Source organism: Phalaenopsis equestris, unplaced genomic scaffold (assembly GCF_001263595.1).
Source record: "Phalaenopsis equestris unplaced genomic scaffold, ASM126359v1 Scaffold000761, whole genome shotgun sequence".
Taxonomy (NCBI): Eukaryota; Viridiplantae; Streptophyta; class Magnoliopsida; order Asparagales; family Orchidaceae; genus Phalaenopsis; species Phalaenopsis equestris.
The window spans coordinates 2,691,287-2,708,828 of record NW_018165201.1 but is presented as its reverse complement, the minus strand read 5'-3'; the positions used below and the strand labels follow the sequence as shown (position 1 = coordinate 2,708,828).

At 32.1% G+C, this 17,542-nt stretch overlaps 1 protein-coding gene across 2 annotated transcripts; it reads left to right on the top strand.

Moving 5' to 3' along the window:
- The first annotated feature begins 1,110 nt into the window (after positions 1-1,110).
- On the top strand, positions 1,111-17,089 carry LOC110031000 (mitogen-activated protein kinase kinase 3). 2 transcript variants are annotated; one of them, XM_020734014.1, is made up of 10 exons: positions 1,111-1,124; positions 10,631-10,748; positions 11,690-11,944; positions 12,971-13,189; positions 13,446-13,583; positions 13,934-14,101; positions 14,596-14,709; positions 15,308-15,415; positions 16,060-16,151; positions 16,400-17,089. In XM_020734014.1, exons 2-10 carry the CDS (start codon positions 10,647-10,649, stop codon positions 16,761-16,763), a joined length of 1,560 nt encoding a protein of 519 aa, XP_020589673.1. In that variant the 5' UTR covers positions 1,111-1,124; positions 10,631-10,646; the 3' UTR covers positions 16,764-17,089. The 2 variants fall into 2 exon arrangements, with proteins under 2 accessions (XP_020589673.1, XP_020589672.1); XM_020734013.1 differs by having other exon boundaries at positions 1,112-1,374.
- The last annotated feature ends 453 nt before the right edge of the window (positions 17,090-17,542 follow it).

Below are 17,542 nucleotides of genomic sequence, written 5' to 3'. Positions count from 1 at the left end.
TATATATAGACACACACACACACACACACACACACACACACACATATATTACTAAGTAAAATAGAATATAATGAGTTGGGAGCTAATTTTGAAGCCAATTTTGAGTTGAAACATATCCAAATAATTTAATTCGATTTGTTTTAATTTTGAGCTTGCCCGAGCGGTTTCTGAGCCGAAATGGATTGAAATAACTCAATTTAAGCCTGTTAGAAATCGAGTATAATGAGCCATGAGTCATAGCCGCACTGAATCTATTCTAGTCGCTCGAATTAGATCACTAAAGCCATACTAATAGTTTTTTTTATGTATTTCTATATAAATCAAAAGCTTAATTTTTAAACTTGCGGATTTGAATAGTAGATATCATCTTTTAGACTCACATTTTTCATATATTTTCTTTTGTGCTTACCATTCCAAGAAAAAAAAAAAAAACAAATGAATGTAAATGTTTCACTATTAAAATTTAACTGGTACATTTATAAATACATAATAATTGAGTGATATATATGTAAAGTTTCTAAATATAAATCAAAACATTTGATGGTAATCAATTTAGAGCGGGATTTATCTTGAATTTGAACAAAATAAAGCCGTGAATTTGATAATTAAATTTAATTCATAACTAATATAAAACTATTATTCAATAAGTAATTCGCCTAATTTTTTTATTAAAATCAATTAGCTTAATAATTCATTACTTCTTAATTAGCAAAATTAGAGCTAATATTTAAATTGAATTTAATTAAATTTAATACTTAATTTTTATTATAAGTAATAAAATAATATATTATCCTAACAATAATAATAAAATTTTGTAAAATCTTAACAGAAGTTACCAAACAATTTCTTAATTAAATTTATCAAATTTATTGCATAATTATTTTTTTAAGATTAATTAAATTCAGATTTAGAGGATTTAATCCTTACTTAAATCTAATCCGTTTGCCATACAGCCTCTTAACAAACTGCTAGACTTGAAGGCTCTGTGAAGCCCCGTTACAGCAGCATCTATTTCAGCTACTTGGTAGTTGTTACAGACGAAGACGACGGAGCCGCCAACCGTCGAATTGCGGGGGCCGCAGATTTGATCTGCGCAGCCGGGCTTCGGGCTTCTTCCGATCAAGGTCAGATCCAATCGCTCCCTGCTTCTTGTTCTCCGCTAACGTCGAAATCCATCATCCAAAGTAGTCTCTGATTCGTTCCGGTCTAGCGTTCTCAGCTTGGATTTGTTAGTTTTTTTACTCCGATTATGATGTTCTGCTGTGCTGTAGCTTTAATTCCTGCTTCGGTTTTTGTCCCTTGTATGCCCTAGCCTTCCCACATCGCTCTCCATCGGCTTCCTCCTCGGATTGAAATCCCTCTTGCTGCTTTCAGGTGGATCATATTCGTGCTAATTTTTATGCATGAGAAATTTTTATGATTAAAATGGCCATGCTGTTTTCCCCTTTCATGATTTGTTAATGTAGAAAGCTTGACTTCTCTGAATCTCGGAACATCCCGCGATACCAGTCTATTTCTCCTATTTCTGACACAATTCATTACTTAGAAATTTACATTCACACCACTCAATTCTTATATATTTACATATCTAAGCCCTAAATTTCAATATTTATATGTATACCACCTTAACTATGCATGAGAAGACGCAATTCACCTTGTAAAAGTTTTATATAGTGTTATTTTTTAATCTTTGATATGCTATGAAAGCTTTGGGTGGTATAAATAGAAAAGCAGAGTAGAAGTTAGATATGTAAATATATAGGAATTGGGTGATTTGTATGTAAATGGCCCTTATCGCTCATTAAATAGTTAGAACGCTATTATTTTAGATTATTGGATTATATCTCTCCAAGTTAAAAATAAACCTATAGTGTGACAACTACACAGCAAAGCATTCTCAATTTACTTTTATTTTTTCTATTGAAAGAAGTATTCAATTGCATTTAAAGTTTTGAAAAATCTCAAAAGACAAACTTCATGTCACGCTTGAGAAGCTCCAACACCTCATTAAGAATAATTCTACAATGTGAGTACAAATGTGAAGTTGTAGAGGGAAGCTTCATGACACATCAAACTAGCAGATGGAGAATATGGAAAACTAGCTAGTTATAGAGACTCGAGTGTAGATGTAATGATTTCTTCTTTCTTTTATTTCTACCGAATTTATTTTGCTTTGCATTACTCGGAGAGTGAGTGGTGGGTTATGTTGCATGGATTTGTTCTTCTCCAACAAATGTCTTTGGCAATTTAGAGATTGACATTAGTTTGGGATAAAAAGTATTAAGGCACATAACATATTCTTTTGTATTTTTTTAGAATAAAATATATGATGTTCTTGAGTAATTTAGGTTGTGCGCATGAAATAAATCGGCTAACATCCAAAAAGAAACTATCAAATTATGAATCTTATCACACAATGATTCCATAATTGAGGTTTCGTCTCATATAAATTGACCAACTCTTCTCCCAAGACACTTCCACAAATTTGTATTGAACTTATCCAACAATTCTTGTCCTTAAGCCAAAAAAATCAATTAGAATGACACATGCGATATCACAGTCCACAAATAACTTTTTTTGGACAACTCAGACAAACAATCGCCCCAGGTTTATAAGGTTTTTGTGGACAAAACAACTCATGGCTAATGACAAGGATTCTTTTGTTAGGTTGGGTCGACTACCTCCATTAACTTAGTAAACCATGGATTAGGATAGCTCGGAATGACAAAAATATGAGATCTTGATCAGGTTCATCATCATTTCCCCCACCATTCGCTTCAAGCTTTGGTGATAAATTTTATTATTTTAAAATTAAAATTTGCTACTACTATATGCTAAGTTTGAATACTTAGCGTCTAATGTATAACTTTAATCGAAAGTGATCTCCCATTAACGGGAGGAGTAATTAACCACAGGGGCTTGTGCCTATTGGGAAACCTCGAACCTCCTATCTTAAAATCCTCGCAAATTGAGGGCAAAATCTCTGAGTAGTGTCTTATTTACTATCTCACATGCCTTTTGAGAATTTGATCGGGAACATCACAGTAAAACTCCCAAATCTTCATTTTTTATTTTTACTTTCTTTTCGAGGGAGGCCGCGATATTTTGAATTTTTGTAGCCCAAAACAATGCAGAGGACTTTGTGAACACAATGCGTCCCTTCTTTCGAATGAGTTCATCATTTATAGTTTATTCTAGGCAATTTGCATGCTTGTTTTGAATTTGGTGCAATAATTATAGAATGTTTGGATTAGATTGACTTTCTGATTAGAGCTTGTCCAATATGCTTGGAGTGGGTGCCGGAATAATTGTTAGGAGTTGATAATTTGGTCAGCCAATGGTGTTGACATATTATCGATGGGATTGTGCATAACCTGTTGTGTTATGGTGGCTGGGATTGTATATAATACAACTATCACATCCTAATAGCTTAACTAAGAAGCACTATTGAAGTCATATTCAAAAGGACTCTCTAGGAATAATTCGTGAGTGCTTGTGATTTTTATTAGAGAGCTGTTTGAATTGGAGCTAGTAGATCGCAATAGAAGATGTTTGCATGAGTATAGCTAGCTCACCACGGAGGTCTTGATACTTTGAAGGCCCGAAGAGATTACAAAGTGTAGTATATCAATTTACTATTACTTCCTAAGTCCTAATTATAAAATCTATCCAAACACAAATTATTGTCTTTTGCTCATGACGCAATCATGGTGTCAAGTTGGCTTTTTCCAGCTCCTTGCTTTTATCATGCTCTCATCTTTAGTTTTGGCTTTAACACGGGTTCATCCATTTTGAACCCAACACAATGAGTTCATCTTCTTGCTCCATTTTTGCCCGTGTTCGCATTTTATGCTTGCAAATTTAACTTCAATAATGGAGTTGAATATCTTTTAACTTAACTAGTACATATTAATAACCATGCCAAATAATGATTATTAAAATTTTTAATCTTAGTATTTGGAATAATAGTATTCATGTCAATCTTTACATCACTTTTTAATTTACATAAATGAACGCATATTTTAACAACTAAATTTAATTAGTAATAGGGTTGCTTTGGTTCGGTTTCACAATTATTTCCGAACAATGCACACCCTTATGCTCACCATTCTTTTTAAAAAAAAGACTGTGGAATGGAATTTGTATTGTTTGACTGGTTGATTTTTTATTAGTGAGGCTGGCTTTTCTTGATTTAAAGAAGAATAGGGAAGCAGTTTTTGTAGGTATATGGATTCAAAGGCCTTCATTTTTCAAGGAAGTTGATGTAAGTTTTTGGTTGGTTTGTTATCTTTCAGAATTGCTGAATTTTTGGGTGTTTAGCTAGTCTAAGAATGAAAGTTAATTGTAGATAGATCAGCATTTGTTTGTGTCAATTCCAGAACATTTTCAGGAAGTATTATTCACTCAAAATATTACACATTGAGAACAAAGTTTGATGCGTTTACTTTTAATATTAATACAGATAACAGCTGTGTGACCATTTTGCCATCATGGTTTCTTTTTTCAATTATGGTGGATGTCATATTATATCTTTTTGAAGAGATAAGGACCTCTGATCATGTTGATATATGCTATGCTGATTGCTGAAAGTATGTTTGTAGTTTAATTTTATTTTCCTTTCTTAGGGGAGTATATGGTGCATAATTAAATGACTTGTTTTCAGCGTTTAATAGTCTTCAAAGAAGTGACTTTAACTGCTGTGGTGAGTAGGCGATCCCCATCATGTATATCATTAAAACTTGAAAATATTTTTGGAAAAACTTTTCTTTTTCGTAACCACCAAATAAATTCTTATACTTTTCAATCTTGTCTTTCAAGGTTAATAAAATCCATTTAAGTTTTCTTTAATTGATATAAGTACTTTCTATGAACTTTTCTTGCATCAAAATCATATCATGGTAGATAATACGAACAGAAAATTAAATCTACATTTTGACATCAATGTGTTTTTTCTTAGGTTTTGTTTAGTCATCCTCCCCCATAAATATGAGCCTTGCAATTTGTTTGTTCTATAATTATTATAATTATGAAGATCTTAGTTTTCTGTTCTTAAGTGTTGGCATTTAGAAAATGTTCATAATGGCCATTGAAATCGTTTTAGTCATTAATTGCCTTATATGTCCAATTTAATCTCTTGATTTCTCAAATCTAATCCAAAATATTCTCTTAACTTCTAATCCAAAATAATCCAAGATAATATTTGAGGATTTATAAGACTAACTTGAGCAATTTTATTGTTTGAGACTAAAATGGCCTTATGCAAAAAATTCTGAGATCATTTTATGATATTCAAAATTTTAAAAATCTTAAAGTTAAAATTATTCAAAATATTAAAACTCTTGAAGATAATTAATTCATGTAAAATCTTATGTTTTATTAGGATCATTTTTATATAAATTTTATATGCATTAATTTGTACTTTATTTATTATAAATTAGTCATAAATTAATTAATTAACCTAAAGTTTATTTAATATTACTATCCACTAATTCAATAGTATCGTACAAAGGCGTAATGCACTGTAGTTTTAAGTCTCTTACCACTTTCATATTCATTTATTGGCAATGAGAAATCTGATGGTTGCGATAGAGTTAAAAATATTAACATCACTATATTAATACTTAGATCTATTTTTATGGGTATGTACACCTAACCATCCAACAAGCTTACACCTCATTTCTCGTAGGCAGCATGTGAAGGAGAGAGTTGGGCAAGGCCTAAGGGTGAAGAAGTGAAATAGGAAGAGAAGAAGAAGAAGAAAGCTAGGGTTTTGATATATAAATCTGATGTTTGATAATTTCTCCCATGCAACTTCTTCATATTATAGTTGATTGGCTTTGAGACTTGTATGATGAGAGGATATTTTGAGGTTATTTTTATTGAAAATTGTAGGAAAACTTATCAAGAAATCTATACTTGTAGATTTTATGCAAAAGAACAATATTTTGAGGTGACTGTTATGGGAGGTATGTCCTATAGTTGATCATTAGTTGGATAAGATATCCATTTTTTAATTCAGAAAATAAAATTTATTTCGTCCTGTGAATGTAATTTATAAGTTAAGTTTGTATGTAAGCTGTATAATAAAAAATTGGGAAATTTACATTAGTAGCACAAAATTCTTATTTATTTACATATCTCACACCTAAACTTTCATATTACATACATAGCACTTTGGTCCTTTAAATCTATGGATGAAAATGTTTATTTCACTTTTAAAAAGTTAAAATGGTGCTCTTTTTGATGTGATATTAAAGATTTGACTCTTATATGTAAATATGAAAGTTTTGGTGTGAGATATGTCAATACATACGAATTGTGTGCATGTATGTAAACGCCCCAAAAAATTTATACATGTTCATGTTCTAACATACATGATTAAATGATTGCACATATTTTTCAATTATGAAAAGCATTAAGTTGAAGCATACAAAGCACATTAACATTATTTTGGAAATAAGATAAAATGCACTTTGAAATTTTTATGTTTATATTTTCAATATATGCCTTTGAATGTTTAATAATAAAAATGAAATGAGTTTAAGAAAAATCATATTATGTGGATAAGTTGATAACGATATTCTTATGATAATCTATATAAGTAGGGAGACAAGGGTGAGTATTTATGGCAATAAAATGATCATCGAGTGGATATGCTTATGATGATCTGTGCCTGTAGAGTGAGAAATGTTAGCTTTTATAGAGGCAAAATACACTCAAGTTAATATATCTATGACAACCTGTAGAGGTAAGGTAATAAAGTTGAGCTTTTATGGAGGCAAAGGGGTCTTCAGGTTGATTCATTTAGGATAATCTGTATAGGTATGTCAGCAAAAGTGTTTTTATGGAATCAAAATAAACCTATTCGAACTAAATTTTTAATTCTATGATACGTGGTTTAGGTTTAATCGAATCCACTACTTTATGCCGACTAATGAATCTTGGCCTACATATATGACATATTTTAAGGCTAAAGTATGATCTTTCATGTTAAGAAAAAAAAAATGAAATAAGTAAATGAATATTATGAAAAGAATAATCTCTTCTGTTAACACATGTAAACTTAACAAGCCTAGTGCATATTATGTTTGAATATTGAATATCTCTTTTAATGTATTATTTGTAAGATTACCTTACTTATTATTAGCTCAATTATTATTTAGGAAATGCCACTTGATAGTGACTACATGCAACATGTTAGAATAGCATATGCATTATCTTAATTTTTCATTTTCAGTTTATAATTAACAAACATATCAAGTTGATATAATTCTCTGAAAAAATTGAGTTCAGTAAGATTACCTCACATATTACTATGTCTATTATTTAGGAAATGATACTTGATAATGATTTCATGCAATTTATCAGACTAGTATATGTTTTATTTTAGCTTTTCATTTTCATTTAATGATTGACATATCCAGTTGATTTAACTCTCTGAAAATCAGAGCATAGTTTTAGAAGTATTTATCTTGCTGATAAACTTACTATACTTTACTCTAGTTGTTATTTAGGTAGAGGGAAAGACGTGGTTTATATTGAGGATCAATTTTTTAAGCAAATATATCATATTTGACGTATCCTGATATAAGAGTTGAATAACATTAAGGCATGTATCTGAATGAATGAAAATTTTGGAATGTTTTTGCACAATTGATTTATTAATTATTGGAATCCATTGGGCTCGGAATTATTTGATATGATAGATTAGGTTGCTTCGAGTGATTGAATTTTTTACTCTAGTTTAGTTGATAGAATTTCAGAATGAGTGTTAGTGATGGATTCCATCAACTGAGCTGTACTTATTTCAATCATACCTTATATATGCCCAAGAGAGGTTGTTGTGGGGTGTGATAATTTGGCATTTTTCTCTATTGGCATCAAACTATTTTTTGTTCCAATAGATCTCCATCCTTTTAAAGTTTAATTGGATTCCAACACTTTTTTTTTTCCTAAAACCTTATTGTATCATCTAAACCTAAAATCTTACTTGTATTAATCTCATACTTTATAAATCTATTTAGTTTGGTCTTCTAAATAACTTTTCCCTAACATTCTTATTCAATAAATTGGGTTGTATTGGGCCGACCACACCTGTATTAGATTTGTTTTGCCCAAACTATAAGTTCATATTCGGCTTTAGCTCAAACGTCAAATGTGTTCACGCTCGACTTGCTTTGCATTATTGATGATTGAGCTTGAATTATGCTTGGTTCATCTAATTAATCTATGTACTTGAACGAGTTAATAAATAAGCTAATAATTTAATAAGTGTTAAATCCATTTGACATTAATTGATTAAGAAAGCACCAATTAAACAAGTTAATATGACAAAAAGGAATTGAGGATTGAAATTGTATATTAAAGTTTTGATACCAGAATAATCCATAATAAGCAAATATGTTTATTATTGCTGGAGCTTAGAAAGAAACACAAGATTTCATAAAATTGAAAATAAAATGACACGACTACAAATAAGGCTCTTTGGCGAGAGCGAGGGCGAAGGTGATGACTTCCAGCTGGCCTGGTTTGTGGTGCTATGGCCGCAATTAGTGGAGGGCAGGTAAGAGGTGGCAACAGAGGAGTAGGAGGGGGCTGGTGGCAACGGAAAGGTGTGGGAAATGCCTTGGTGGTAGTAGACCGATCACTGTCAAGTCTTGGCAACAGCTGGAGGAGGTTGGGCAACACCTGGGAAGAAGCAGGGAGCTAGGTGTATCGGCAGGAGGGTAGGGCGGCTACAGGAAGGTTGCAGGGAAAGTTGGTCGACAACAGGAAGGATGCAAGGATACTGGGTGGAGATTGGAAGGGTGCGGGAGAGACTAGTTGGCAACGGGAAGGATGCAGGGACACTGAGCAACGACTAGAAGGGTGCAGGAGAGGTTGGTCGGCAACGGAAGTTTGCAGGGACACTGGGCGGCAATAGGGAGGGTGTAGGGATGCTAGGCGGTATTCGGGAAGGGCCGGATGACGAGATAATCATCACCTAGTGTAGAATGCAACCAGAGTACCACCCGTCCTTGGATAGAACTCTAACAAGGGAGAGATGTTTGGCGGTGGGAGCTCTGAAATCAAGAAACACAAAATTGAACCCCAAAGCACTCAAACAACACATATATAGAGGAGAAGGGAATATAATTTGTGGGGGACAGCCGGGGGAGGGGGGGTGTTGGGGTGGGTAACTATTGGCACTTGGATCGAGCCATTTGCCTGAATTTTATGGCCTGGCTAGTTCAACTGGCCTAGCCCCACGTCAAGTTCAAAGGGGATTGTGGCGTATAAATAGGGCTAAAAAAGGACATAGATGATGCAAATTATGATGGGCCAATGGTGCGTTATAGAAGATGCATCTGGGTCTAAGAGGGTGTATTGATTGTGGACAAGCTATGAAGAACAAGATAAGCTATGCTTCGATTCTCTTGCACTTGTGCTCCAATGAGCCATTTGGCTGAATTGTATGGCCTGGGTAGTCCTGCTGCCCCAGCCCCGCGTCAAGTTCAAAGGGGATTGTGGTGTATAAATAGGGCTAAAAAAGGACATAGATGTTGCAAATTATGATGGGCCAATGTGCGTTATAGAAAATGCATCTGGGTCTAAGAGGGTGTATTGATTGTGGACAAGCTACGAAGAACAAGATGCACTATGCTCCGATTCTCTTGCACTTGTGCTCCAATTTGAGTTTGAAATGAAATGATGTGTTTGCCTCCAAATTCTTGAATTTTAGCATATTCTTAGCATGTTACTTATTTATACACAACTTTTGTGACCAGGAGCAATCAAAGTTTGGAATTGAAAGTGAAAGAAATGCATAGTGATTTGTGAAAAATGAAAATAATAGTGACAAAAAATAATTTTGCCTAGTAAATGAACAATATAATACATTAGTATCAAATATGTTGTATTTAAGAAAAAATGATTTGTATACCAGCCATCAGGTTTAACTAGTTTCTTAATGAACTAAAAATAAGTTCATGAATGTAAAAATAAACAAGTTGAGTGGTGTTCCACCTTGACTCATTTATTCTCTAAGCGTATAAAAAATGTTTGGGCATTTGCATACATACCACACAGTTCTTATATATATACATATCTAATGCCTAAAGTTTAATATTTACATGAATACCACCCAAATCCTTAAAATCACATCAAAATTCCACTAATGCTTACTTTTTAATAGTGAAATACAGCTATTTCATATATACGTTTATGAAACCATTTTTTTATAAACATAAATATGAAATTTAAGGCATTACATATGTCAATACATAAGAACTGTGTGGTTTGTATGTAAATTCCCAAAATGTTTATATCTTACTCAACTGTGTGGTATGTATGTAAATTTTAAGTTAATGATTCATTCAACTACAGAGTGCATTCACTTACAATCTTATTAATAGATTTTCAAAATAGCTTTCTCATCTTTATTTGATATCTTCTTAATTCCTTTTGGCCATCATATATTTTAATCCTTTTTCATTTTAGTAGATTTTTTTAATAAAAATTTTGATTTTGTATGTCACTGTCTATCCTGATATTTATTTTTGAATTATCCCTCTTTGATTGCAGTAGTCAAATGTAGTTTTTTCCTGGAAGGTCAATTGATTTTAGTTTTAATTTTGATTTTGGGTGTTAGGCTGCAAGAATTCCTTATGGCTGGGTTAGCGGAATTAAAGAAAAAGCTACAGCCTTTATTTGATGCGGAGACTGGACCTTCCATGGGAATTTCAATGGATTCCTTAGACTCATATATGGTAAGAATTTAATAGAACTTTGAGATATAGTTTCAAAGGAAGAATGTGAAAATGTTGCCGCAGAATGGAAAGTTTTCTTAATCATTTGTCGGGCAGGACCTCATGCTACAGAGTGTTTTGAATTCATCTTTCCAAATATGAGTAATTTCACCTAATGCTTTGTAAGTACGGATGCTTCTGAAGGGATGATTTTTTTTTTCTAGCACTTTGGGGATACCTTGATTATGTTTAGTGTTTGAAAATATTACACCACTTGGCATGCCAAATTAAATATGCAAAAAAAAGTGAAATTAGATATTCATATTTGATATGCTTGTTGACTGTTAATAAAAAAAGAGAAATAAGTTTAAAATGATGAAAATGGGATATGCTAGGATATACCATTTAGTTCTCTTTATATATTCTTTTTAAAATAGAGGTACAAGGATGTTAATTTTGTAAATGGTCAAAATTTATGTACTACATATAAAATTGTTTTTTCCTTAAAAATTTTGTTTGCCATTTTTAATAGCAGACATGTAACACGCTTTCCAAATATCATAATAACGTGATGTTATTAACATGCGTTCACCTTTTTGTTTTATAGAAGATGTGTTGATCTATTTTTATATAGAAAGATTTTACATGCATACCACTCAATTCTTATGCATTTGCATATCTAACACCTAAACTTCAATTTTTAAATATATGCCACCTTACCCATGCATTGAAGCATGCATTTAACTTTTTAAAATTTAAATGGTATTTTTGATGTGATGTGAAAGATTTGAGTGGCATAAATGTAAAAATCAAAGTTCAGGTGTTAGATATGTAAATACGTATAAATTGGGTGGTGCATATGTAAATGCCGCTTTTATATATTTTCAGTGGAAAGGTCTCCTTTAATTCTTAAAATAAAAAACAAAAATATACTAATTTTTATTTTTGTTATTTTAATGAAGGTAGCGAATGAAGGAGCTGTCAATTTATTGAGCAAGTCTTGCGGAGTTTACAGCTTCTCCGAACACGGCTTGGAGAAGCGAACAAGTGGGATTTTTGATGATGTTGACAATAGTGAACAATCTTATCGTTGTTCTTCCCGCGAGATGCATGTGTTTGGAGCCATCGGATGTGGGTCAAGCAGTGTTGTTTACAAGGCCATTCATACAACAGTTCACAGAATCTTAGCCTTAAAGAAGATTAACGTCTTCGAAAAGGTGAACCTCTTTGCTCGTTTTATTGGTATTGCAATTTATTTTTTCACACAATTTCTATGTTTTTACATATCTAACGCCTAAACTTTTATATTTTCATGTATAGCACTTAAATGTTTAATATAATATAAAAATACCACTATTATTATCTTTTTAAAAATGATAACACTTTTTTATGCGTAGGTTTATGACACCGAATAAATATCACACTTTGGGTGTTGTATATGTAAATAGATAAGAATTGTGTGGTATATATGTTAATGTCCCCTTATTTTTAGGCTACTGAGGTATGAATAGTTTCTAAAACTTTTGATACAAATTGTTGCCATCGCACTTGTTTACTTTTATCACATTAAATAAACTATGACTATGAAAATCAAACTTAGAAGAGTCAAAACTGTTCACTCTCCCTTGTAAGCTTCTTATTCTCTAGAAACTAGTGAGTTGTCTTATTAGTACCTATTATGAAGCATATTTGTAGTTTTGCATTTTCATCATTTGCCTTATATTATATTTGTTATTTGTCTAATTTTGATGGAAATAATTATATAATATTGATTGTTAATTTTGATAATTATAACTTTACTATTGATTTTAACATGATGTGCACAAAATTTAAACTGGGTGATAAAATAATAGCACATATAAATTTTGAAAGCTTTTCCATGGGTTCATTTAAGAGATTGTTTGCTAAGAAGGCAACATTATATAAAATCATATTATGCACTGGGACAGATGATTATAAATTTGAAGATATGAAAAGTTTGATATTAGTTCAGCCTTCAATGTCGCTGATTTAATTTTTTCATGAATTGGTCATCAATGCCTTATATTCTTATTTCTTTTCGTCCACTGCTACTGTATTTTTCCCTATATATGTGCGAAACTGGTTATAACATTACTATAAGCTATCTTTATAATTTCCTAACGGATATCATAAGAAGAAAGAAGTGCTGTTTTTCTTATTCATTTCTAAGAACTAGGGTTGCTTTTCTCCCTTATAATTTTATTCTCCTTTGTTCTTCATAGGAGAAAAGGCAGCAACTTCTTAACGAAGTAAAAACGCTATGTGAGGCAGCTTGTTTTCAAGGACTAGTTGAATTCCATGGGGCATTTTATACCCCTGAGTATGGACAGATAAGCATTGCACTCGAATATGTGGATGGAGGTTCACTTGCAGATGTTCTGTTGTTAAAAAAGTCCATACCTGAGCCAATTCTTTCGCACATGGTTCATAAATTATTGCTTGTAAGGATATATTTCTTGTAAGATATCTAATATTTTGATGTAGTTAAGTGTCAAAGTAATCCCCTAATTGTTTTCATGGGGCCATTTTAGTCCCATAATTTATAAAATTATCAATTTAGTCCTTCGACATGAAATAATCTGAGGACTAATTTGACACTTTTGTAGACTCTGGGAATATGACTATTTTGGCACTTACTCCTTTTGTGATGTATGTTTTTTTTTTTTCCTTAGAACTGAGTAATTGTAAATTATGAAGGCACTGGGATATTTACATGGAGAAAGACGTTTGGTTCACAGAGATATAAAACCGGCAAACTTGCTCATAAATCTCAAAGGCGAGACTAAGATTTCTGATTTTGGTATTAGTGCAGCTTTAAACAACTCAATATCTATGGTATGTGTTCTGCTTTTCATGTAGATTTCTACTTTTTTTTTCTTTGCATCTTGTGCATTCAATAAATAGAAAAGTGTCAAAATAGTCCCCCTCACTCTCAGAGTATAAAAGTGTCAATTTAATCCTCAGACTCTTTTAATATGGGTTGAAATAATCCCCAATGAGAACTATTTTTAGCCCCCATTAAAAAAGTCTGGATATTAATGTAGCACTTTTATAAACTATGGGATTAAAATAACCCAATACAAATAGTCGGGAATATTTTGAAACTTTACTTTATTAAAAAAATGTCTTCTTTTCAGAAGATAGAATGAATTTCTGTTGCTTACCTAGCTAAATGATTATTCCAGTGTGAAACTTTTGTTGGAACGGTTACATACATGTCACCTGAGAGAATCCGAAATGAGAGTTATTCATATTCTGCTGATATCTGGAGCTTTGGTGTAGCCATGCTCGAGTGTGCTACTGGTAAATTTCCCTATTCAGCTAGTGAAGGAGCTGTCAATCTGATGTTACAGGTAAGGCAATCTGATATTGCTTTTAGGTCTATAATTAACCAATTTTTCAGTAGTGCCTTTTTTTAGAATTTAGGAGACAAGGGTGTTTTTTCAAAGACGTTTCCCAATTATGAAATTGCATCTATTGATTATAAACTTGGGAAATTTACATATGTCACACACAATTCTTATGTATAAAAATATCCACACCTAAACTTTCATATTTACATGCATAACACTTTAGTGCTTGAAAAGGTATTTTACTTTTAGAAAGTGATAATAGTGTTTTTTTTTTTTTGTATGTGATATTGAAGATTTGACTGCTATGTGTGCAAATATGAAAGTTTAGATATGATATACGTAAATATATAAGAATTGTGTGCTTCGTATGTAAGTATCTCTTTTCTTTAATAGCTTTTAACAGTCACTTGAATTTCAATTTCTGTTTCTTATGTTATTATATTGATTAAGTTGCTTTCTGAAAACCTTCAATAATTATACCAATCTCATTGCAGATTATGTATGATCCATCACCTTCACCTCCTAAGGATTCATTTTCACCAGAGTTCTGCTCCTTCATTGATTCTTGCCTTAATAAAGATCCTAGTGCAAGACCAAGAGCAGATGAGGTATTAAAAAAATAATTTACTCTTCTGTTATATGATGCTTAATTCATTTTGTTATTGGGAAATTTACATACATACCAAACAATTCTCATGAATTTACATATCTAACACTTAATATAAAACTGTGTCATAAACCTATGCATGAAAAATTTATTTAACTCTTAAAAAGTATGTGCTATTTTTGATGTGATGTTAAAATTGAAGTTCCAAGCAATTAAATATGAAGTTTAGATGTTGGATATGTAAATACAAACTAATTTTGTGGCATGCATGTGAATTTTCTTTAGTTATTTTGTCTTTTTCAGCTTTTTATATCCTTATAATTCCTTCTCCCAGTCTCCGCTGGATTATATCTAGTTTTATGTTCAACATGATGTTTTTCATTTAGTTTATATTTCAATGTAATTTAGTTTCTTGGGCTTCATTCTATATATTGGAGAGAAATTCGGGCGTGATAGATTTCTTCCTTTTCTATTTTCTTTCCTCACTTTCTCATTTATTATTTTTTTGCAAATATCTCCTCTTACTAACATGAAATATGCATATTGTTATTACTGATTATCCTTGGTACCCGATCTTACTCATACTGAATATTTTACAGCTTCTGACTCATCCATTTATAAAGAAATACGAGAAAAAAAGCGTGGATTTGGCCGCATACATTCGAAAAGTTTTTGATCCAGTTCAGAAAATGAAGGACATGGCTGATGTGAGCTTCTGTTAACTTCTGAGTTTCTAGTCTTTGTTCAAACGTCGTTTTTCATGATTAGATTGTAGATTTTGGCTTGCAATGAAGCACTGGCTTCTAATTGAGACAGAAAGCATGGAGCTTTAGTGTCCTATGATGCTGTCCAATCATTTGCGTATTAGATTAGATTTAACATTAATTTCTGGAATGAGAAAAATCTCTAAATGATCCCTTGACTATTTGCAGAAGGGCATTTTAGTCCCCAGACAATTTTAATTGGGGCTAGGACAATCTTTTCTGGGTAGCTCGTATTAAAAGAGTGTGAGGACTAATCTGACATTTTTATAGACCCATGTCAATAATCAAGGGATCTTGACTTGTGTGCTTGCATGGTGTGTGTGTGTGTGTGAAATGGTCCCTCGACTCTTTTAGGGGATCGATTTAGTCCTAGAATATATAAAAATACCAATTTAATCCTCAAATAGCCTCCATTAAAAGAGTTTGGGCCTAATTTGACACTTTTATAGACTTTGGGAGTAAAATGACACAACGTGAATCGTCAGAGGGCTATTTTGACACTTTATTTGTTTTTATTGTTGACTATATATATATAACCTCACAAGCTTGGATTGCTTATGCTATTAGCCTTTATTTTCATGATTTAGATGCTTGCCATACACTATTACTTGTTGTTTGACGGCGCTGATGGGCACTGGCATCATGCTAAAAGCTTCTATGATGAGAAATCAGTTTTCAGGTACTATTTCTCAGCCTGTAATTCCGTTTTGGTAATTAACAATAATCCTTCATTAGCTAGGCAGTAATTAATTTGTTAAAATTCTCAGTGAAGACTTAGACAATTATACTTTCCAAAATTTACATTCCTACCACACAATCCTTATGTATTTATGTATCATATCTAACACCTAAATTTTCATATTTACATGCATATCACTTTCGTGTTAAAAAAAAAAAAACCAGAAATAAATCCTGTTATTTTTGCAGATTCTCAGGAAAACAGTTCCGTGGACAAAGTCGCATATTTCCAGCTCTCACTGACATAAGGCGAAAATTAACAGGCAACCGGCCGCGCGAAAAACTCATCCATGTCGTCGAGAAGCTCCATTGCCGTTCCCACGGCGATGACGGGATCGCAATCCGGGCGTCGGGATCTTTCATCTTTGGCAATCAGTTTCTCATATGTGGCAATGGCGTGCAGGCAGAGGGTCTTCCCAACCTTCAGGAAAGCTCCCTTGATTTGGCCAGCAAGAGAATGGGTTCTTTTCAAGAGCAGTTCATTATGGAACCAGGTAGCTCAATTGGAGTTTTCATGATTACTGAACAAGATCTCTACATTCAAGCATCATGATATTTCCAAGTTTTAAGGGGGGTTTATATAAATATCATGAAGTTGTACATATTTATGTATCTAGTATCTAATTATTTATATTTATTTATGTGACACTTGGTGTTTAAGGGTCTCTTTGGGGAAGTTGCAGCTGTTTGAAAAAAAAAAAAAATATAGCTTTGAAACTGCTGCAAAAGAAGTTTAAAAAGATGACCGTAGATTTCTAGCAGTCACTGCACTTAGTCAGGTTTGGTTGCAAAATGTAGTTTTCAGTTAATATAGTGTGTGTTAGCGCACGGCCGCCCCCAAATGAGACAAAAATCACATTGAGTTAAAATTAGTGGCTTTTTTAATGTGATTTAAAGATTAGGGTGGTATATAAATGTATTGCATTCAAGATATCTTTCGACTTTCTTTGGAATTCATTTGTAAAGCTTGACGGATATCGTTTGTAATTTTTAAAATTTTTATCATAAAATGCAAAATAAAAATAATATGAAATGAAATTATTATATCATCAACTCCATCAACTTCACTTCTTTGGTTTGATTATTTATTTTAATAACTTATTTTAAAACAATACATGTGACATCATATATATCTACTAAAATGTAAATAGAATTAATATCTGACCCTCAATGTATATCTTAAGCACATTTTAATGAACTGATCAGAGCATATGCATCATACAAATATCTAATTAATTTAAATTGATTTTTATCTAGCAATTATAATTTATTAATTAGATTATATATTTAAATTTAATAGGATGATTATAGTCTTTATGAGAAATTATCTAA